Here is a 23,544-nt window from a genome sequence, read left to right as displayed (position 1 = left end):
AATACATTTAGGTTGAAATGTGGCAATTCAGCAAAATGACTACACAATCCAAATTCGTCACTGCTTTTTAATACAAATTTGAAGGAATGACAAGAAACCTGGTTGAGCTTACAAGCACCAAGGAAGATCACAATTTTCAGCCTCAAGCTGAAAGGGTAAAATCTTTTGCTAATGTTTATATCATATCTTTAACTATCCTGAACTCATGAAAAGTACAAATTTTCTACAGTGTTATAGTTCATTGTTCAAGGATTTTTTTTCTCGTTGGGTTCATTTGTCTTGTGCCACCTTGTGTTCCATTTAGGGTCTGTTCCCCAGAATTTCTGCTTGCAGCTTTATTGAATATAGTTTTATTTCTGTTTGCCCTCCAGTTGCCGGTGTTCATTTGGCTGGAAAGGGGCATTGTGTTCTGAGAGGGTGTCTGTTTGTGATTTGGAACACATCCCCCCTCCCTCATGTTCGCATGGCTCCACCTGTGTCCCGCTCCCGGCCGGATACACCTGCCTGTGTCCCCTGGGCACCGCTGGACAGTTCTGCCAGCAAGGTCAGCCCCCACCCTCCCCCCATCCCCCATCCTCTCCTGTTTGTCCTTATTGTTCAAATACATAAGGGAGCACCCTTCAGAGTGAAAATGTATATCACAGCTCTTTTAATATCTACTTCCTCATCACCCTGTTAGATGATAGCTCTATTTCTCTGCCTGTCACCAGGGAAAGGAACATATGTCAAAAAATACATCAAGAAAAATACAGGGGAAAAAAAAATTATGGACTATTGCTTTTATAACAACCTGTGCTGAAAAGTATGTTTTCCCCTGCGTGTGCAAGGTTATAAGTGTAAGTGTGCTGAAAAAACATTTTTTTTTAATAGTGTGGAATACTCACTAAAGGTCAAGCTCTTAGCTACCCATACACCATCAACCTTATATCGTATCAATCAAACTGACACTTTACAAGTAAATAAAATAAAAATACGGTGAGCTTCATTTTTCAGTGAACAGAGTGGCCTCTAGTTATATTGAGACAGTGCACTTTCCTTGATTTGAGGTGTAATTCATGATATATAGGGTAAATGGCATATCAAAGCTATACATGCAAACTGGACGCACAATCCTGAAACAGTTGATTTACATTTATGAAATTTAAGAAACCCACATGGATAAATACTTTTTTAAAATAAACTACGTCAACACAATTATGTTAGCAGTTGAATCAACACTTAATTATGTAGGTTTATATCAGCTAAATGTACAGAGCTAGAGAAATATACCACAGTACCATGGTAATCGTGAAATATTTATGAAAGATAACCCTCCAAAGGCTACAAGAGCTCTAAAAGAATCACAGAAGTGCAGTGTGCCCTTTACAGTGTGAATGAGTGTAGGTCATGTGTTCTCGTGGCTGTCAGGATGAATTTCACACCCCCTTGAACCTGCCCTGATCTCCAAGTCTCCAATCTCTCACCCAATCTCTCACAAATCTTTTCATTTCTGTCATCACCCTGGCAAGGGACTGCAGTCACACTTCACCCTTCCTGCCCTATTAGCCGCCACTCACATCTCCTTCCAAAAATATTCTCCAACCAAACAGTCGGAATCAAGCTGAGAAACATGGAGAATTGAGATAAGGCATCAAATTGTGAGTGTCAGTTTGCCGTGTATTTTTTTGCTGTTGTCGTTACAGCCCTGGCCATCAGTGACCCATTTTTCAGTGGCAACCAGTCCTCCTGGATGTCATTCGCTGCCATCAGCATCAGACACAGAACAAATCTGCAGCTGCAGTTCCAGACCTTGTCACCAGAGGGCATCCTATTCTACACAGCGCAGTATCTCGGCGCTCGAGCAGGTAGGGAAAACTATATTCCCCCAGCCCTTTTTATTGACTTACTGACTTTAAGAATGAATTACAAAACCATCATTTAATTTTAGTAATTCACTATAATTTACATGATACACGGGAGTCAATCAGCACAATTAATAATTCGAGTTCCTGGCAAAGAGGTACTAATGCAATGCAAAAATTTACCATGTCTTTGGGTCTTTTGATTACATTTTGAAAGTCTTAAATTGACACTTTTAACACGGTTTATACATAAATCTGTATTCAGCTTGTGAGAGGTTGTCATCAACAAAAATGCACTGAATATAGCAATGTATGTCCATAGCCATTCAAATTACGAGAGAGGTTAAATTTACATAATTTTTTCTCATTTTTATTACACAAAAGAGAGCAGTTGTATTAAGGTGCAAAGTGACATTTAGCTGTTTTTTTTTTTCTTTTTGTCATTGTCAGGAGACTTTTTCAGTGTGTCTCTAACATCTGGATTTGTACAGCTGCGCTACAATCTTGGCGATGGTACCATTGTGCTGCAATCTACGAAAAAGGTGGACACAACCGGCAGGACTTGGCACACGGTGAAAGCAGGAAGGGATGGTAACAAAGGCTACCTCACACTGGACGATGAGCTGGTGACACGGAATTTTTCTGAGGGTATGACTACTCTTGACGTTGGTTCAGACATTTTCATTGGAGGTGTGTCCGTCCTAAGCTTAGTTTCCTCCGATGCAGTGGAGAATGAACCAGTGGGGTTCACTGGCAGTATTCGTGAGGTCATTGTCAACAATCAAGATTTGGAGCTGACCGAGGCAGGGGCGTTAAATGGAGCCAATGTTGGAGACTGGGATGGAACAGCCTGTGGGTACAAAGTGTGTCGGAACAACGGCTACTGTCGTCCAGTTGGACTTGCCTCATTTGTATGTGTTTGCCCCCCGGCCTGGACTGGATCACGCTGTGAGCGGTCCATTTACTGTGTCAACAACCTGTGTCAACATGGTTCATTATGCATTCCTAATGTTACGGCTGCCTCATATTCCTGTGTGTGCTCCCTGGGCTGGGATGGAAAGTACTGCAACCGAGAGGTGTCAATGGAAACCGTTCAGTTCATTGGAAATTCCTATTTGAAGTACACAGATCCTAAATACAGCTCGAGAAATTTAACATTCACGCAGGTGTCCTTTAACTTCTCCTCCAGCTCAGACAGCGGACTGATTCTGTGGATGGGCCGGGCGGAAAATGAGGGAAATGACTATCTAGCTCTGGGACTTCATAACAGTTATCTCAAAGTTGCCATTAACCTAGGAGAGAGAATAGCTCTCCCTCTGGTCTACACAAACTCATCTCTGTGTTGTAAACAATGGCATCATGTGTCTATAAATCACAACCGGACTGTCTTCCAAGTTTTTATTGATGACGAGAGAGTCATTTTTGAGGATGTGGACCCTTTTGAGCGTTACGTAGCTCTTAATTATGGAGGTGTGTACTACTTTGGTGGGTTTGAACTAGACAGAGATGTTGAAGCAGTGACAACAGATCTTTTCACAAGAGGTTTTGTGGGAAGCATCAAAGATGTTGTTTTATATCAGGACACAAGAAAGCTACAGTTTCTCCAAGGCACTGAGGGTTTTAATGTTTACAAAGGAGATGAGTAAATATGAAAATATTTTTCCTTATACATCATCAGGAGGCAAAACATGACAGAAAGAGAGAACATCACTATATTGGGTTGAAAGCTGGATGCTGTATATAGACTTACTGAATTTCTTAATTAGTCTAGTCCTAGTCTTAATTTTATGTTCTTAAATATGTGTTTCCATTCTTCAGTTGTGCCATTTGCAGGACGATTACTTTTTTTTTTAACAGTTTTAGTATCTTCTTCTTCTAGTCACATTCTTAAATCATTTAAGATTTTCAGTGGTTGTCAATCTCTTGAAGATGATTTTTAAAAACATTACCTGTAATTTAAGTATTCACCAAGAACCCCAAATCCTCAAAACAAATAACTTAAATGGATTTGTAAATCTCCTAATGGTTTAAATTAAATCTCAAGCAGTGTTTGGCTTGTGTATAGTTCTTGTTTTGTGTATAGTTCTTGTTTTGTGTGTTGTTTTGTATATGTTGTTCTATCAAGATCAAAAGTTCAGTCATTTATGATTGCAGTATCACACTCCACACCACAGTGTATTGGAGCAGCTCTCCCATCATGAAGGAAAAAAAATCTATGAACAATAAAAAGATTGACTTTATTACGAACTGTACATAAACACAATGTGCAGAAGGCACGTCTGATGTCTAATATGCATGACAAGCCAAAATGTACAAAGACAATATTTGTCATTAGGAACAAATAGAAAATATTAAGAGATTTTTTTTAAAAAATTAAAATAAAAAAATTAAGATCGTAAAACAAAAACATTAACAGGAAAGCTGCATTCAACAAAAAAAAAAATCTGCTTTGATGGTTAAACCATGGTACAACCTATTCCAGCTGTTTATAATTCATGGTAGCATGCTAAGTATAAATCTATCTGTGACACCTGCTGTATGTCAACACAGCAAATCTAAACCAGAAACAAATGAGAAGGAACTCTTTTTTTGTTTTTCTTTTCATTCAAATTTGAATTCAAAATGTGATAAAAACTAAAAGTCTAATGTTTTTGTCTTTTTTTCCAGTAATAAAAAGTCTGCTTTCTGAACGTTTTTAATACCTTATTTCTACTGTATTGTAAATATTTTTAAAAAAAGAACACGTATAAGGAAAACTGAAAGTGACCTTGAGTTCAGTCATGAGCGCCTGTCCCTTGAATCTCTCCTTTTCTTCTCATAATCAGAATCGCGTCTGTGTTTGTCTCTGTCCCTGTGCCGACTGCTGTAGTCATCGCTGTGATGTCTGTCTTTCCGTCTTTCACCATGTCTATCATCTTTTGAATGCCGGCTCCTGCCATCTCTATACCTCTCTTCATGGCTGTGGTGTCTCTCTCGACTGCGACTACGACTGCGGCTGCGGCTGCGGCTGCAGCTACGACTGTGACTGTGACTGCGACTGCGACTCCTGTCCCTGTGCCCTTCTTTCTTAGAGTGCTTCCCTCGTTCTCTCTCATGTTCACGTTCGTAGTGCCTGCTCTTGTGGTGGTGTCGTCCATGGTGGTCACGATCCTCCCTCTTGTAATCGTCCTCCAAGCGTCTCGGCTGCCTGACCCACGGGTCGGAGTAAAGCTGTTCTGTTTTCTTCTCTTCTTTGATTAAAGGCCCTGGCATGGGCTCGGAAGAATCGGCATACCTCGTTGTGTCGTAAGACAGCGGAGGTCCAGTTACAGCATCTGGTACGGGGGGAAAGCATGCTTGGGGAGGGACGGGTTGAGTCCAGGGAGTAGGATGAATCTGACCTTGGGGCTCAGGGTGGGGAAACATGATTGGAGGAGGAGGAGGAGGAGCAGGGGGGTAACCAAAATTGGGTTGTACCTGCTGTTGCAAGGGCATAAAAGGTGCTGGACTAGTCTGAGGAGGGTATGTCTGCACGGGTGTTGGATGGTACTGATAGTCTGGTGTGCCAGTGTGTATGGGAGGAAAGGGAGCAGCTAGAGGTCCCGGACTTGAAGGGGTGAATGGATGGGGATTCAGTAGTCGGAGCCTTGACTGTTTAATGTCCTCGTTTTTGCCACTTGATGAAATAGTGGTAATGGTCTGGATTTCTTCCACAGGTTTGTACTCCTGAGACTGGTGTGGCAATGGTAGCATAGAGGCCTTGAGTTGAGATTTGTCAGCATTCATTGTAGGAGCATTATAAGCTTTTTCTTCAACCTTAACAGATTTGGAGTCCAAAGGCTCAGATGACACAGTGGTATTTTTTAAAATACCACTTGTAGGTTGTTTCAGACTTTTTGTTGGGCACGATATATTTTCACTTTTGGAGGCAACAGAAGTGCTACCACCTACAGAAACATCTGACACTGGAAAGGAGGCTGCTTCAAGCTTCTCTTGCTTAGATGTAGCATCTGTATTGGTCTGTGTCATACTTGTAACAGCCGTACTGGTCTGCGTCACATTGGTAGCATCCACATTGGTCGGCACTGCATTGGTGCCAGACTCATCTGTGAGCTGCGCTGTAGAGAGGCTAGCGAGGAATGTCTCAGTGGAAACATCTGGAGGCTTTTCTCTCAGTGACACAGAGGTGACACTGCTAACCTCGTTTGCTTTCTCTTTAACCGGTGAGATGGGCTTCTCATTTGAGCTGGATGACCCAGGCTCTGTTTTAACAGTTTTGGAATCTTTTTTCTTGATAATGAATCGATCCAGTCTGGGAGCGCTGGGTGGAGTTTTGGCAGAAACACCTCCTTGGCTTGTACCATCAGCTGAGGAAGCTTGATTCTCTATGATACCTGGAACATCCCTTTTGTTGTCGCTAACCGATAGAGACTTGTCGGTTGTATCAAGCATAGGTGGCATTTGTCCCCCTAAACCGACTAATACTCCTGGAAGAAAACGTAATGGTTTAGCGGGCTCTTGCTGAGTGACCTCTGCAACAAAGGTATCTTTTTCGACAGGTAGCATACTCAATATGGACTCATCTACAGCTGATTTGAGTATATGTGAGGCTTCCTTTGGGTGAGTTAAAACCAAGCTGCTCTTAAAGTGATTTTCTTTCTCCCGAGGTTCAGCAGGTTGCCGTACAGAGTTGACCAGAGGTTTGCTCTCCATTAAGAAACTCGGAGGCTCTGCAGGTTCATTGGGTAGAATTACCCCATAGTCCCTTTTAGGTCTCTGTCGAATTACGAGCCCAAGGAGAAGGTTTGGACGGTTGGCCTCCAATCCTACATTGCAATACAATGTTGTAATGAATGATTTTCTACTGACAACTGGTAGCTATATATGGAACACTTAATGGATAAACTGGGTTATGATTACAAAAGGGAAAGATCTCACCTGGTCCATCAAAAGGAACAATCTGGTGTGGGATTTTCTCGTTTGACCCCAGAGGAATGAGATACATGTCTTTGACCTGCTTGAGATTATTGGCAACCACTCCATACCTTCTGCGGCTGCTGAAATAGGCGTAGAGTAGTGTGTATGAAATTTCATCCTCTTCTGTCTCAGGAGCAAATCTAATCACACACACCTCCTGGTAAAGAACAGCAAGGGAAAAAAACACATTGCTTCAAACTGAAATAGCACACAAGAGTATGGCATCCCAATTCACAATCTTTATAAAACAAGCTAAGACATTCATATTCTCTACCCACTTTTGTACCAGAGGCACGGATCTTTTCCACATAGTCCCAAACTGTCTGAGGTGAAATTCGCCCACCGACTTGGATACTGTCCGGCAGATCCTGAAGCCAATGAAATAAGAAAATCATTTTAGATCCTCTAAGTAGTCTGGAATAAAAAAATCAATGCCATTTACAATCCATGTCACTTACAATTTTCAGACCCATTTTTCATCTTAAAACTTACCACAGTCAGGTGGTCCAAAATTCCTGAGACTGGATATGCCTTTGTTAGAAACCTAGCTACAGCTGGCATATCAACAAAACCATTCCATAGACTGTCCAAGCTGGCAAGGAACGCTGCTGTATCCTCTTTACTGCCCAAGCTCTCTGACCTGTGAGAAGAACTGGTCTATCAGTACAACAGTGAAGGGGAATTTGCCAGAACCATATCTGATTTAACATTCTGAAACATTAAAAGTTCCATCCCTGAATAAACTGGTAGATCACGGGTTGGTTTGAAATAATATTCTGGCAGAATGGCTCTCACCTCCCCTCATAATTGAGCAGGCCTTCTTCCAAAGCCCTGAGGGATAGGTCATCAGCCACAGCAGAGGTAGGCGTGTGCTGTACTTCTCCATCTGTGGTGGACTGTCTCCTAATCACAGTGGTGGCTACTTTCACTACTTTAGTGGTGGCCTCTTCCACTGGTGGAGCCATTCGACCTAAAAACAAAACACTTGCATTTATTTGTATACAACACATTTGGAAACCTGGGGGATCAGTTTATGAGAAATCTTTAAAAGATCCATTGTAAACTGCTGTGATGCAAACGTAATATGAGAACCAACGCTTTCTATATGACCGACAAACGCCATATCAAATGATCTTACCTGTGCAGATCTTGCAGTTAAGGTCAAACAGGTGAGACTTGTGCAAGCTGGTTGTATCTTTTGCTTTCTTAGGTGAGTCAACCTTTGTTTCCTTGGGCTTGTCTTCAGGCTTTTCAGGTGTTTTGGGCGCAGGCTCAACCTAAGGAGGTATAAGGAGCAAGTGATATCAGATCATTGAATTGAATATGTATTAAAAGTATCAGTGGCATATCAAAAGAATTCAGTCCGTTTGAACTTGACTGCATTTTACCGTCTTACATTGTATAATAATAATGGATTTAACAGGGATTTGTATGTCATTTATCAACCTGAAACACTATGATCTCAAAGTGGGACCATGGTTTGCAGATTTTTTACATTTCTAAATTAATGATTGTTATAGAACAGAAAATAACAGACCGCAGCAATCGGCAGCTTTAACTGAAATAACGGAAGGATTCAGAGCCTCTCCTATTGCCATCTTCTTCATAAAGTCCAGATTTGCAGAACACGAGCAATGGCTGCATTAGTTTCCTCTCTCTCAGACATGGAAGACGCTGTTTACTGGAGAACAGTCAAAAGTCTCTGGTGGCCCTCATAACTAGTGTTCTTCTTGCCAGGATGACGAGTTACTAAGGACACCCTGTTCTGCACAGATTCACAGCTGTGCCACATTATTCCCACTTATTCATAATGGACATCTCTGGGTTTTTAGTCAATGCGTTGGAATATTTTATACCTTCCCCCCGAAAGACGCTTTTCAATAACCCTATCCTAGATTTCCTTTAATGTTCCTTTGTCCCAATGATACAATTTATTATGCAGAGCAACACTCATCGCGACACACAAAGACAAATGAATGTCCAAAAAGCCTATTTAAATGTGTCATAGCAGAGGGGCTATTTTCACAATCCGTTCTATTAGCTTTTGTATTTGTACTTCACCAACTAGAATTGCATTTCCACATTCAAATTAAAGTATTCAGAGTCAATCGAGGCCAATTTCGTTAAATCATAAAAATGTGCCAAAGACCATTTTTCACACAGAATACTTTTGACAGCTGCTGGATTGCTGCTCCTGAGTGAGAATGCGGCCTTCCCCTTACCTCTTCTGCAATGTCCTCAGGTGCTTTCACAGGCTCCTGGTTCTCAATTTCGATTTCACCCTTGTGAGTGATTTTAGTAATTGGTCTTCTCTCTACCTCTCTCTGTTCTTTCTCTATCATTTCAATTGCCTAACAAAAAACAGAACGACACAGCATTAAATTAGTGTTTCTTGATAATTATTGTTCTCAAACAAAATGGCTTTAGTGTAATTGACTACAATGTAGCATAACATCACATGAATCAAAATATAATAATAACTTGGGGGGGGGGGGGGGGGGGGGGGGGCGATATCCTTACATGACGATTCTCTCTCTGTCTCCACGCAGCCAATTCTTTGGAGGCTAGTTCTTCTGCGCTCATTCGAACTAAATCCCCTGGAGAAATCTCCCCTTTGAGAACACGCTTGAATAACACCTAGAAATGGTAACACAATGTAAACAATCCATTACTGAAAGATCTGATTCTGATGTGGTTTAGCAATCCTTTTGAAAGAAAAAAAAAAGATAACAGGAAATCATATAAAATACACAGATTTTATTAGTCTTCATGGAGTTACAAAAAAAAATACTTACATTATTTTTTGTGTCTTTGAGGTTGAACATTAAGCTTCTGTATTTGTTTTTATATTTGCTATCAGTGCTTTGAAACAAAGCAAAAAGCTCTTTCTCAATTTTCTTAGCCAGTTCAGCAGGCCGGTCCGGGGCAACCTTTATTTCAGACTCCTTCAACCTGAAACAGTTTTAAAAAGAGTGTAAACTGCAACCTGTTCAGTCAGATACTGGACACATACTAAGAGGATGTTGCTGAAACAGACTCAAAGCATGACATTTGTTTTTATTGGTTTTGGGGGGGGGGGCATCAGGCACATGTCAGTAATACCTTTTTAAGAGAATTTCCTTGAGTGAATCACGAACACTGCGCCTAATCTGTCCAGTAGATGGTTTCTTTGATGTTGCAGGTGAGATCTTTGTGCGCTTGTCGTTATGTTTCGAATAAGATCCTGAGGAGACAGAAATGGTGAAATGTTTACAATAATAACTTGATTGATACAGAACCACAAAGGATCTAAACACGAGATTATAAATTCAATACCTGTTTTGTGTGCTGAGTCTCTGACGTCTAATGACTGCCCTCTTTCCCCAGAGTCCTGAAATTCATTGAGAGATTAAAGATGTACCTGTATAATTTACCATTAAACATTTGTAATGTAATGCAGCAGCACACTGTTGGAAACAGATGAAAGAGTGGATCTTGTTGTTAGTGACCATGAGTCTGTCTATGGCTTTCACAATTAAAAAAATATATATATATTTTTTTAAAATAATCACTGGTGATGAATTTAAAGTGGTATGTGTGAAAAACGACAGAACAGTTCTCTCTAAACACCCACAGATACTAAATAAACCCACAGATGATAAATAAATAAACAAACAATTTAAAAGAAGGCTGGTGTAACTGGGTATAACTGGAGCTGCATTATGAAGGTAATGGTCAGCATTACTTGCTTCGATCAAATTTAAGAGAAGCATTTTGAATGTTATGAACGTTTGCTACTGCTCATTAAAATACCCCATGGGAACAGCATTGAGCAGAATAAAAAAATAGAAACTTATAAAACTAATTTACTTATCTGTAAGTGCAAAATGAGTTAACAATTTAACAAGTGCAAAATAGGCCACTACTCGACTCAAAAACGTCACTGAGCCATAAAGTTACAATTGACTGGTGAGATATTGTCAAACAAATTAGTTACAAAAATGTGTCAATAAACGGGTCGCTAAAATGTTTTTTGGTTTTTTGTTTTGTTGTGGGGTTTTTTAAAGAGGACGGAGTGTATGATTTGTGTGTGTACATTAATCACAATAACATCAAATGCACTGAGAGTATCTTGTTTGCTTACTCTTCTGGAGGGCCGCACTCCTCCTGACGTTACTGACTGCTGTGGACTAGGTTTCTGTTTGGAAGCTGGGTTATCATCGGAATCTGTCTTTGAGCGCTCTGTCGCTTGGGCAGGAGTCTCTGAGCTAGTTTTGCTATCCTCCTCTGCACAGCACTTCAAGCACACGTACTCCTGGTCTTCTTTCTCCATTTGCTGGACTTTTGACAGATCCAGTCCCACACAGTCACCATGAAACCAATCATCGCAGTGACCACAGCCCACCATGAACCTAAAAATATAGTAATCTTCTTACATTTCACATTGAGAATAGCAGCATCTGCTGTTGGTGGTAGTGTAAAAACACTATGTGTAGGGTAAAAAGAGAAGGTACTCAAATAGACATCCTAGCAGGGGCTTTCTTTAGTCAACTACTTTATACTCATCAGGCACAGCATATATGGATAAGACTGATCTTTCACTTTCTATACACTACATCTATAATTTATAATCCACTAGTCACTGTATTAAAATTCTCCTCGTGCTGAAGAAATAAATAAATAAAATGAACAACAAATTCAAACCTGTTGTTGTGGGGTTTCTTGCATAATCCACAGTGTTTGCTTGGATCCCACACGGTATCATTGTTCAAAGGATCGCTCTCCACAGTCTCCTTTTTCGCAGCAGGCGCGTTATCGGGGACAAACAACTGCGGCTCATCCACTGATACGCTCCTGGAATTTCTACTCTTGTGCCTTTGATGGATCTTCTCTGGTCTTTTCATCTTCAGCTTCTCCTGCTCCTCATCTGTGCACACGTCCTTAACGGCTTGTTCTGGCTTGCTCACTCCTGGCAGAGCATTTTGCAGTTTCTTGTGAGTGTGGGGCTTCTTGACGCCCATCTGCACTCCTGGACTGTGGTCAGAGCCCGCTGTTCTACTGATTGCAGGTGAGAGAGCCTCAGACGTGTTTGGGTTGTGTTTCACAGTATGCCCGTCTCTTAGCTTTTGTATTTTTTCTGCTGGTGGGGTTTTAGGACATACCCCAGGCCGTTTTAAGGCAATGTTGGCAGGCTTGCCTTTGGCGATCTGAAGATTTTCTGATGTAGCGTTTGGAAGCTTTTTCAGTGGGAGATGTTTGGAGGCCTTCCCTAGCACACCTGGTCTGGTGGATACTGGATGTTTGTTTTTGGCTAAAGAAAGTGACTGGCTGGATTTAAATGGCTTTTTGGCTGTGAGCCTTTTCTCCTTTGTCCCATTCTTGTGCTGAGGTGTACAAACAATCTGTTTTGAAGGATCATTTTGGTCAGTGACTTTGGTGTCCACAGATGCAGAATTTACTGTGCTGGGCTTAGCTGACACAGGACTACTAGCATTTTGTACATCATTTGGATTTACGTATGGTCCCAAAACCATGGGCATGTCATCACTGCATCGCTGACTGGTGCTCACGTCATCTGTGGTCGCTGAGGCCAACTCAGCATTAAAAGGTTGGTTTTGTCCTGAGTCAAACGCCATGCTCTCTGCATTTACTGAGTTTTCCTGGAAGTTGAGAGACTGCGCTGGGGCCGTATCTTCTGTTCCAGAAGACTGGGAGGGCCCAGGGAGCAGCTCGATTTTGAATCCTCCAACAGTGACCGTTAATCTCCTCAACACGACAACAGGGTTCATTGACGGATCAACTTCGTGAATTCCAAACCGACGGTTAAGTAACTCCTCTCTTTTCTCCAGGGAGCTGCTGGAGCCCTCCGAGTTCCCACTAGATTCTGCCTCTCCGTGCTTCTCCACTCCTCTTCTACCAGGTCTTCCCTGAGGTCTGCTGCTATAAGGTTTTCTTAAGGGCCCTGAGAGCCTTATTTGTGAACCTCTCCCAGCACCTCTGGTTGATTCTTGGGGGAAAAAAACAGTATCAGTAAAAACACTACTGCAAGTTTCCTGAAAATCACCAATAAAATAGGTCTTTGTTGAAAGTAACAGATATATCAGCAGAAGTCCAGGTTAAATTGAAGTCTTCTATCTAAGCATGCATGCAGTTCTGTGCAATCACACTCATTCTTAGAGATCAATGAGAGGAAGGCAATTTTTTTTTTAAACATTTTCTACAACTTCAGCTGTTCTGTACAGCTGTGATTGAGGGTTCAAAGTTAACAGGTGAGACGAGACATATCCTCACCTTGTACTGTTGTGTTTGTTGGCTTCCTCTGTAACTGAGCAGCAGTTGCTTTCCTCCTCCCCCTAGGGAAACTCTGCTGGGTCAGCTCTCCACAAGTTGAACTCTGACTGCTCTCTGGTACACTCATGTCTTGGCCTGTAATTTTAATACACAGGGTCACGGTTATAACCTTCACACTGACCTTCAAAGTAAGATGTGATTTGTTGACTTTGGTTAGCATATATACCACAAAAATTCAACAAATAAAAAAATAACCTCAAAAAGCTTAATTTACGAACAAAGTTTAATTAAAGGCAAAGTTGTACACTGTATATAACTATGTATGTAACAAAATAAAGTTCTTGAATATTGACACAAGACAAATACTACATTAAATCTTACTATAATAGACAAAAAGTTAAATATACACCTGTCGAGTGGGCAAGAAAGTTAGGATTATCATTCCCCAAGAGATGGAACTGAGCGCTAGCAGATCCAAACATGGGATCTTTGTCACTGAGCATGTTCTTCAGTGAATCTTCTGGTCGGTTCTGACCAGCTCCAAAATCTTCACTTGCTTCACATTCCAGGTTTTGGCCTAATATTAAGGAGTCTTCCAACTGGTCACTGGGAATTAAATGGTTAAAGGTGTCAACTATATCCATGAATGCTTCTGCTTTTCTGTTTGCTCTGTAAGAACAGAAGAATAGTTATTGATATTATTAATTACACTCAGAAACACATCAGCAGTTCCTGCTTTGCTTTACAGATGGGACAGAGCAAATGATAACATGAGAACAACTTATTCACTGCATGCAAACAAAACTTACTGTATATAAAATCAACCTTGATGGTTTGGTATACGCGACAGAAGCAATAAAGCAATGGCAGGCTGAAAATGATTCTTCTACAGAGGACTCAACATTTTAACACCCATTCATGCTACACACAATGGCATTCACATTTTCAAAAAGTAAATAAAATGCAAAGATCCCTCAGAGTATTAAACTGACTGAATAACTTGTATCAATGGCAGCTGCAGCTCAGGCATTTCACTCTCACTAAAAAGAAGTGAAAATCTGAGTTCTGCTATAATGATAAAATGATACATACTGTGCAGGTCACTCTTGACTTGAAGTATCCTCATGACACATCCAGATATGTCAGCAAAAATTCAAAACTTTTTCTATGCAGTCTAAAACAAACCAATAAACACAGTTCATTCCTTAAGCATAACTTCTCACAATTCAATTCATGTTATTGAAAATCACATAGATGTATGAACCTAATATTTTTTTTCGACGCCACTCACCTCAGTTAAACTTACTAAATAATGTCAACGGGTAAAACTCATTGTTACTAATGTGCAAGGTTCAACTGTCAGACTTTGGTATTCATTCGAAATGGACTCGTTCGGCAAAGAACAACAAGTCGGAGTAGATATATTATTATTTATGCAACGGCCCCTCCAAGGCCCTGACCGATAAACTGGGCAGCAATTACGACGTTGCTATAACCCAACCGTGTGAACATATGTGTAGCTAGGTTAGCTAAACTGCCAAACATTTACATGATGTTTTATCCTCATGAGAAGTGACTTCACTTGACTGAATACAATAATACTAGTGTAATTTATCTTTACATCCAGTAACTACGCAGGCGCGTCTGATGTTGTACCTTTAACAGCTCACGAGAGCGTGGACAGGTGTGAAATTTAACTATGTCAATTAAGCTTAGCTTAACACCCTAGCATACCTTAGTTAACACACTGCAGCTTGCTAGGAAGATAGTGGGACAAGCGTTCAATAAACAATCAGAACAACGTATTCGATTGATTAGTCTGCTGGTACCCTGATGTCTAGCTCAAGCGGGCAACTTATTAAAATATCAACTTGCTTCCCTGACACCTCAACGGCACATCTAATGACATGAATGTAATTGCCCCGACTGCTACATCTGGCTAGCAACTTGCTATCTAGTGCTGATACTACAGGCCTAAAGCATCTGTCAGGAAACTACCAACTGGAAAACAGCACACTGACGACTGTTCGCTTACTGGTTACAGATCAGAGAGAACAGACGACCGTTGTTTGCTAACTTCTAGGTGTCTGTATAGTAGCGAATGAAACGTGTACCCAACGTGTACTGAATCAACTGACGGTGTTGCCACGTGATTCTGAAATTATGAATACTAAGGAAAGCAGGTATTTGTGGAGTAAGGCTAAAACATATGAGGTTAGCATGGTAGCTAGCTAAACAGCCAGTGTGCTAATCTGAATCTCTATGAGGCGGGCCAACTTGGTTAGCTAAACTAACCCAAGCTAATTAAACACAGCATTCGACCGACCCATGTCGTATGCTAACTATTTGCACATATGCATGGTAGCATTTACATAAATATCCCGGGAAGAGGATACAGACAAAGCAGTTATTAAACTGTGAGTCAAGAAGTACCATGATTGTCCCTCTTAATGTGTGTACCAAGCTAGGATAACTAATCCTGACCTAGCTAGCAGAATTGCTAATCCCAATGCTCATCGCTGCTAGGCAGATAGGCCCTATGTTTGCTACGTTCACGCCCCCTTGCTCTCGGGCATCTTGACCGAGGGACTTGAGTAAACCATGAAATGTTTGTAAAAGTAAAGCAAACACAGTTACCTTTTAAATGCAATGGAATATCCAGTACATATTTTGTGTTGGCTGTAACTGCAGCTACATTTGTTTCGCTAGGAGTCCGGTAAAGTGTGACCAGCCCTTAAGCCGCCATTGGACCCAGCAACGAAAACCCAACACACGATAAACTCGGATACAGAAACGAGTTATTTGTCACGTGATGTATGTTTACAATAATAGTGTCTTTTGGTCAACCGTGGCACTGGAGGTTTACGGTCATTATTTGAAAAGACACTATGTGAAGCTTACAGTTTTCCCCGATGGTAATGAATACGACATTTACGGACAAAAGTATTTTTGATCAAAATATACGATGACTAGCAAGAATAATCACGCTTTATAGAGTAAATATATTCCACCATATTTAGTAAGAGGTTATTTGAAAACAGCACCGAGTTATAATTGTGCCTAACGTAATTAACTCGTAATTCGTTGTGTAATACAATTGATGGTGCAATCAAATATCAATTTGGCAGGAATGTGGTCACTAATTAATTAAAGTGCTGGAGAAAATAGAAAGGTCCCAGCACCCACATACTTTTTATTTTAGTTACTGACAGCAAAATTTTGATGCATTTTAATTTCATTTAATTTGGTTTTTAATTAAGTCAAATGAAGCGGCAAAAATTATGAATATCTGTTCTAGGGGGACTACATATGCAAAACATATGCCCATGCGTTGTCTCTTGAACTGGCATCTTCAACATCATGTGCCTCATGTGTTAGAGATATTACTAGCAGCATTATCAGAAGGTGCAGGGAAGACATACAAGTTACCCAACAATGATTACACATAATGAGACTTTGATAACTCTTTATTGTTTGTTTACCATATTATGCATGCACATTGTAAATGGCCCAAGGTCTTAGTTAAATTTCATTTTCATACCCCAGTGAAACAATTATATACTATGTAAATCAAGACAAGCTATAAAAATATCAACAATATCACTTTCAAGCAAAACAAGGACTGACACTTAATCAGTTACAGAAAAGTTGAGAGAAGGAACAAATGTGGACAGGAACATACAAACTAAAGGAGAAATCCTGTGTAACAGTACAAAAGACAGTCAAGACGAAAACTATTTGCTAAAAAGTAGCAAAGGGAAATATTATTTGAAGTGTGCTTTCTTAGACAGGATGCCCACAGTAGAGACACAACAGACCACATTATGTAGAACAAAGCCTTGGTATTATTAATAACTGGACAGAGAGAAACCATTCAGTGTTTCACTACTGGTGAACCGTTGGTCACTATTATTTTCTGCAAGGGTCTGTTTTATCTTCTGAATCAGAAGCAGAATGTGCTTGGATTTAGCATTGGTGTTGCACATTGAGGAAACCAGCACACAAATGTATTAATAGAAATACCAGTAAAAGGTTGTTTATTATCAAATATATTAAGGATATAATTATAACTATACACTGCATTAGGGAGTTATAAAATATATGATCAGATGCTATAAATTAGATTACTGATTAGCAACACCTTGAGCAACTTCCTTTCCTCTTGTTAAATATTGTGGCCAAGTATATCAAGCTGGTAAAGACTAGGTAACATTGATAATCTAGGGAATATTGCTAACATGAAGGATACAAGATAGAAGAAAAAAATGTTTGCGATTCAGTTCATGAAATTTATGCATGAAGTGATCATTTTAAAAGGAACACTCGAGTGCATATTATTGCAGAAACTACCAAATTAATATGATATCTAAATTTCGCACATAACCATGAGCAAAACTACAGCAAAATCAAATTAATAACCAATAAATGCAATAACAGATGACTCAAAGAAAAATACAGTAAAGATCACTTTAAATACTGCTTTAGCTAACGTAGACGGGAAAAGTGAAGGAGAAAATCTGTGTGTTAGCCTTGGGGACAGCCGTGGCGTAAAGGTTAGAGAAGCAGGCTCCTGACCGAAAGGTCGCAGGCAGGGGGAGTGAATGAACAGCACTTTCCCTTCCCTCAACATCCATGGCTGAAGTGCGCTTGAGCAAGGCACTCAACCCCCCAACTGCTCCATGGGCACGGTATTGCAGCTACCCACTGCTCCTGCTCCTAGTGTGTGTGTATAAGATGGATTTGAATTTCACTGCTCACTGTTCCTAGTGTAGATGTGATCAATAAAGAACTTAACTTGAATACAAATGCGCAGAAGGGAAGGAGAGAAAATCAGGGGTAGCTGTTCTCTTCCATAAAAGCAGTAAAAGACCTTTGAAGTATGCCCAAATATCATTGTCGCAGTTTCCTTTTGGGGAGAGGTAACAAGCCATCCATGAAAACACTGTGTACATAGGCACTGAAAATAATTATCCACAATGTAAGTCTACGCAGGTGCTGCATATTAGACTAGTCATTTGCAAGGTGAGTTGGACTAAGTTTGAATACTGAATTTTGGCTTATGGAGCATTATATCTGTGCTCTCTTCACTTTTTGGCATTTGTGGTCTATGATCCTGATGCAAGAGATTCAGCTACTGCTGCCCAAATAAAGCACACTGGGGTTTTTTGTTTGTGTGTTTGTTTTTACCTTTCTTTTCTAGCTCAGTGTTTCAGTGTTTTGTCCATGAATGACTGGGGTGAAAACTGCACAGTCATACAAGAACATTTTTAAGTAGACTGAACACATCTCTACAGCAATAATTAATTCATCAACACCAACATACCAACAACTGGTAGAGTAAAACAACATTTGAGAGATTCAGTGGGGATTATTTCCTATTGAGTTCTTATAACAAAAGCCTTGATGAGCATGCATTTTCATCTGGTACAAAGAATACTAAGTATGTTACACCAAAGAAAACAATACATAATTTATTGAATGCAGCACGTGTAACGATAAAAATTTGAGTCTTTGAATCTCAGCCGCATCTTTGGACGATATCTCTCCAAATACAGAAGCTGCTTGCTGTTGAACGCTCCTCTTCGTTTCCTGATTGAAAAGATTGTATTCAGTAGATAAGGTCAACCAATTATAGTGCAACAGGCTTGTTTCTGTGTTAGAGTAGGAATTCCTTTTAACTTCTATCAGAATCTTTATACAACTTCACCCCCAAATAAATCCTCAAACCCTGAGACAAACTCTTGAAAAGTTTTTATTTCTACCCTTCCTCATCCCTAATATATTACCGAATGTCCTATCAAATGCACTGAGGGAGAACTTACTGTCGAATGAACTGGACAGCATCTTCATACTTCATCCCTCTTTCAATCAAGGCAAGGGCAACTAGGACAGGGGCTCTTTGGAGTGAGGAAAAAATATTAAATTTAACAAATAGCTGCTTTAGTTTACGTTAACCAAAGTGAAGAGGGTTTCATGTTGGAAGCTCAAAAAAATATACATTATTCATCTGCTCATACACAGACCTTCCAAGTCCAGCTACACAGTGGACAGCCACACAGCAGCCAGCCTCCTTGTGAAACTTTACCCTGAGGAGATTCAGCCAATCATCGACAATCTGTTTGGATGGAGGAGCTCCATCATCAAATGGCCAGTCCTAACAAAAGATACATGAAGTTGTTACACATCAACATGTAAAGAGCAATGTATACCCAACTTCCTATCGACTGATACCTGTGTCATTAAATGTGATCAAAACACATAATGAAACCCCTAGGGATTCAAAACAAAACATATCCAAGCATTTATGTCAGTAATGCTTACAGAATCAGGGACACATGTTAGTGTAAAGGCTACATTATGTACATTTCCTTACCAAAACTTGAATCCCCTCTCTCTCCACCACAGAAGCGTCATAGGTGGCTTCACACACCCTAACAAGAGTCTTCACACCATACTTCTTTAACTCCTGTTTCAAAAAGAGCATACTTTCACAGACCAACTATAGCATACTGTTTCAAAAACAGCATAGGCCTACTTTATCACATACCAACTATAGCAAGCACACAGGAGTTGAATAAAAAACTGCTATGTTCTGATCAAGAGGAAGGAGATCCATCTCCCTTTCAAAAAGTGTACTTTCAGTTGATTTTGAGGAAAATACATGCATGGGAACAACTTAAAACTATTTATTTTCTGATGTGTTAAGTACACTTTCTGTATTTGAGGGGTTTGTGAGAAAACTGGACTTACTTCAATGAACTTTTTAAGCGTGATGTTGGTGGGGTTGTGAGTGATGAGAAAACGCATACTCTTGTACATGATTTCCACAGGGGCCGGGCGGTTCATACGAGCCATGCTGACGTTTGTTCTTTCAAATGAAATGGAAACGTGGGAGGGAGTTCTCTAGTGTAAGATGATGTTATAATGCCCTACAAAGGATTGCAGTTATATTCAAAAAAGAAACTGCGGGGCAATGTGAATTAATTTCCCACAGCCAAACTGTGTCAATAACACCAAAGAGATGCTGTCCGTCGTAGTGAGGTGAGCTCTCCTGAACTTGACTGTCTAGTCGATGCTGTTTTCCCACAAAGAGAATCGCAACTCCTCTCTGGACTCGCTCTTTAAACACTGGAGCTTCGTTCACTTGTCTGCACAAACGTCGTGCTGTGCCTGGCAGTAGTCTCCACTCCCCTTGAGAAACTCCATAAATGTGCGACCAAGAACACCACAAAAGTGCTGAAACAGACAAACGAATTCAATAAGTTCTTATAAAATCTACAAGGGCACGTAACGCGTCATCATTAAAATCAGACATCCACGTTACGTATGGTGGCGAAAATCATGTCAAAAGCTGTCCACTCCAAAATGTTCGGAGTCTAGGCTACCAGTCATATTGTATCTCTAGCTGAATTCTTACACAAAAATAAGATCTCAAGCATTTGTACTTTAGATTTAGCGAACAGGTGAAGAATCCGGCCTATTTATGAATAAACAGACGTAGGTATTTTTTGTACGTGAACACAAAATGAACACGATTAATTGATGTTTGAAACAATTAATGTTTGAAAATCTAAATACACTCAACCAGACAAATAATTTAACAAATCATCATTATTTCATCAAGTATTCATTTTTTATCTATTGACCTGACACCAAAAGCTGAGCCGAGCTAGATGAAAACCGGCGTGAAGCGGCATCCAGCCCCTCTGAGAAGAAAAATAGGCCAGGTCACAACTTGCCCGACATAACATTAAATGCGAGCAAACTGCATTTTCGATGAGAAAATGATAAAATTGTGAGTAAAGTTACTTACAGGGGTGTGCTTACTCATTGATTGCAGGTTAATCATACAGGCGGTTCTCAAAAAGCGCCAAACGACAAGTCGATTTGAACTACACACACCACGCTACGACACCTTGCCGATTTGGTGACGGATTTGTACGCATCGAAGCTGTGACCTCATTTAATTCTCCCTCTTTGCAATATTTTCAGTTGTTATTGATCATCGCCACCTGCTGTGCTGGAGGACGTAGTGTCGGTGTGTGTGTGTGTACATGCCATTTGCCGGAGGGACTTGGTTGTATATATATATATATATATATATCAAAGTCCCTCCGGCAAATGGCAGTTGGCAACTGAATTAGTGAAATAAGGCTATGACGTTCTCCACTTTTACTAACAGAGAAAATATCTGTAGTACTACAAGGCAAGTTGTGCTATTACGTTTACTTTTCTCTTTTGATCCCCTCAGGTAGGACTTTCATTTTTGTTGGCCAAACCCATGTCAACCTGACTTTCCAGACAAACGGGTCACGTTTCCATGGTAATCGAAGAGTTCTATTCATATCAGAGTGAATAACCCCGGCTATCAGAGCTTGAGGGACTGTCAATCAAAAAGGAACACGCACAATGGAGAGTCGGAGAACCACAACAAAGTAAAGGATATACGGTATACCGTGTACAGTCCTAACACTAATTTGGTGATTACAGAACATGTATGAAGAGGCACTCTTGTGATATGCTTTATCTGAATGTGCTTACTTGACTGCCGGTGAACAATTGCCTAGAGAATCCTTATAGTGCACTCAGCTATGGGGCTGGACCCCTCTCACCTTGTATCATCACTGTCTTTCATTATCATCCTGATTTCAGTCCATACACAAGTTAAAAATTCCTTAAAACACTTTTAGTCCACTGACAGGTGTGAAACCAATCTATCTATTTTCAGGAGACCTCCTTCTCATTGGTGACTACTTGAGATATTTTGAATGCAGAGCTTTGACAATATCTATTAGGTAGTAGTGTCAATATTTAGGCTCTCTTCCCTCAAAGATGACAGAATATTGTCTTTGGTGAGGTGAGTGATAAGATGCTGCTTCATCCTTTAAATTACTTCAGGGCCTTAAGTCCTAATATACAGTGATTAACAGGAGTTCTATGTCATTTTAAATCATTGTATTTTTCAGACAGTGAGTAGGCTACTTTTAGACTAATGAAGTAATGGAGTAGGGTCTGCTTGTTTAAAGCTAAGTATTTATTTCACAGCTTTATGATGTTACCTGTCATAGAGCTACTTTTGTCATTGAGATAGTGAGTGGATACACACACTTAGCCAAAGCAGACAGACGGATGAGTCTTAGGCTGAGGGTACCTTATTGGACTCCATTTCAACAATTTGAGTAATGATGTTGTGGTAAAAAAACTAATTACCAGGTGTTGTTACAAAACTGTATTTAGTAAATGGTGTTTAGTGATAAAGTACTTTTTAACGTCTACAGGTACACTCTGCCCATCGTGTGATTTGTTTGTTGCAATACCATACTATGTACACTAGGTGGAAACACAGACAAAGAAAAACAGGCATTTTTTGGTCATGGATGCAGTTCAAAGAAAAGCAGCAAATTCAATCAATAACTAATGACCCTGACAACAGAAGAAAAAATTACATTTATCAGAAATATAGGCACACTGAAAGAGTATTGCAGCAGCAAAACTCTGTGTGGGCCATCAATTTAACAATACGATCCATTTTATTTTTAATCAATTCAGAATATGACCCGGCAATTAATGGATAAAATCAGCATTTTATGCAATTTTATGTAGCATTTTATATTTCGTTGCTATGTTCCTGTCCAAACAACAAAGTTTAATTTATTACAATACCCAGTTAAGGGTAGGTGATAAATGATGAACAGATACTAAACGTATAAGTATGGAGTGCTACATTATTCATTAGACACATTTTACTGAATTTAATTTCTAACATCTCTTACATTTTAACTGAAAATAGATAGTAATGAAATTATAATACTCTTGTCCATTTCTTCTGACCCTAAATAAAATGAAAAAAACGCATTTAGATCAAGAAGATAGCTGGGAGGATTTACTTGGTCAATTCTGTGAATAAAAGAAAAGGCTCAAACAACAATAACAAAAAATGTCACATTCAGTCATTACTTTGTGATGGTCAAAACAAGCCAATGGAGTTACAGTTGCAAAAATGCAAAAACATTTATTTATGTCCTGGGGCATTTTACCCATTGTGATAAAATGGCAATCCTGCTCATGGACTTACTGTCCTGTGGGGATTGTTTATTTTTCATTTTTCATTTCAAGTGTTTGTTTTGTATGTTGTTTACACCTCAGATGAGTTGCGTGCTCTTTATCTTGCTCACTGGTGAGTACATATTGTTTCGGCAAACTGAGCATGGCTTTGATCTACTTTCCTCACACTGTTCAGATACGACTGGATCTTCCAGGAGCAGGAGCTTTTTTTTTTTTCTCTAACTCACTTTCTCCTGATCAAAAACTCCTCCAAATGTTAATTGCTTTGCAAACTATACCATCCACAGTAGGGGGGGATTCATTATAAAGAAGCCTTTTAGAACCAAAATGAAAGAAAAAAGTTTCCAGTGTTTTCCTATTGTAGAGTACCTTGGGGAGAAAATATCTGTTTTCAGTGAAGTAGAACAAAAAT

The 23,544-nt window shown here is 39.9% G+C and overlaps 3 protein-coding genes across 3 annotated transcripts in view; 1 reads left to right on the top strand and 2 right to left on the bottom strand.

Moving 5' to 3' along the window:
• The window catches only part of eys (eyes shut homolog), a 151,984-nt gene extending 148,497 nt beyond the window's left edge, over positions 1 to 3,487 (top strand). Inside the window, exons 48-50 of the mRNA XM_030772255.1 lie at positions 372 to 544; positions 1,683 to 1,844; positions 2,292 to 3,487. Coding sequence (XP_030628115.1) covers positions 372 to 544; positions 1,683 to 1,844; positions 2,292 to 3,487 — 1,531 coding nt within the window. The remainder of the gene's footprint in view (positions 1 to 371; positions 545 to 1,682; positions 1,845 to 2,291) is intronic.
• A 776-nt stretch (positions 3,488 to 4,263) lies between these two features.
• phf3 (PHD finger protein 3) lies at positions 4,264 to 15,795 on the bottom strand. Its single transcript, XM_030771517.1, has 17 exons — positions 15,705 to 15,795; positions 14,160 to 14,241; positions 13,477 to 13,736; positions 13,068 to 13,202; positions 11,481 to 12,783; positions 10,921 to 11,188; positions 10,113 to 10,167; positions 9,900 to 10,020; positions 9,593 to 9,749; positions 9,318 to 9,434; positions 9,020 to 9,148; positions 7,936 to 8,074; positions 7,593 to 7,767; positions 7,290 to 7,437; positions 7,076 to 7,165; positions 6,759 to 6,954; positions 4,264 to 6,646 (listed from the first exon to the last, which is right to left on the bottom strand). Exons 3-17 carry the CDS (start codon positions 13,709 to 13,711, stop codon positions 4,620 to 4,622), a joined length of 5,295 nt encoding a protein of 1,764 aa, XP_030627377.1. The 5' UTR covers positions 13,712 to 13,736; positions 14,160 to 14,241; positions 15,705 to 15,795; the 3' UTR covers positions 4,264 to 4,619.
• Positions 15,796 to 18,522: 2,727 nt separating this feature from the next.
• Positions 18,523 to 20,981, bottom strand: LOC115810008 (protein tyrosine phosphatase type IVA 1). The gene is made up of 6 exons (XM_030771903.1): positions 20,881 to 20,981; positions 19,818 to 20,303; positions 19,441 to 19,533; positions 19,091 to 19,221; positions 18,890 to 18,964; positions 18,523 to 18,656 (listed from the first exon to the last, which is right to left on the bottom strand). Exons 2-6 carry the CDS (start codon positions 19,920 to 19,922, stop codon positions 18,539 to 18,541), a joined length of 522 nt encoding a protein of 173 aa, XP_030627763.1. The 5' UTR covers positions 19,923 to 20,303; positions 20,881 to 20,981; the 3' UTR covers positions 18,523 to 18,538.
• Positions 20,982 to 23,544: the final 2,563 nt, after the last annotated feature.

The sequence above is a fragment of the Chanos chanos genome, chromosome 4, assembly GCF_902362185.1.
Source record: "Chanos chanos chromosome 4, fChaCha1.1, whole genome shotgun sequence".
Lineage (NCBI taxonomy): Eukaryota > Metazoa > Chordata > Actinopteri > Gonorynchiformes > Chanidae > Chanos > Chanos chanos.
This window is presented reverse-complemented; position numbering and strand designations above follow the sequence as displayed.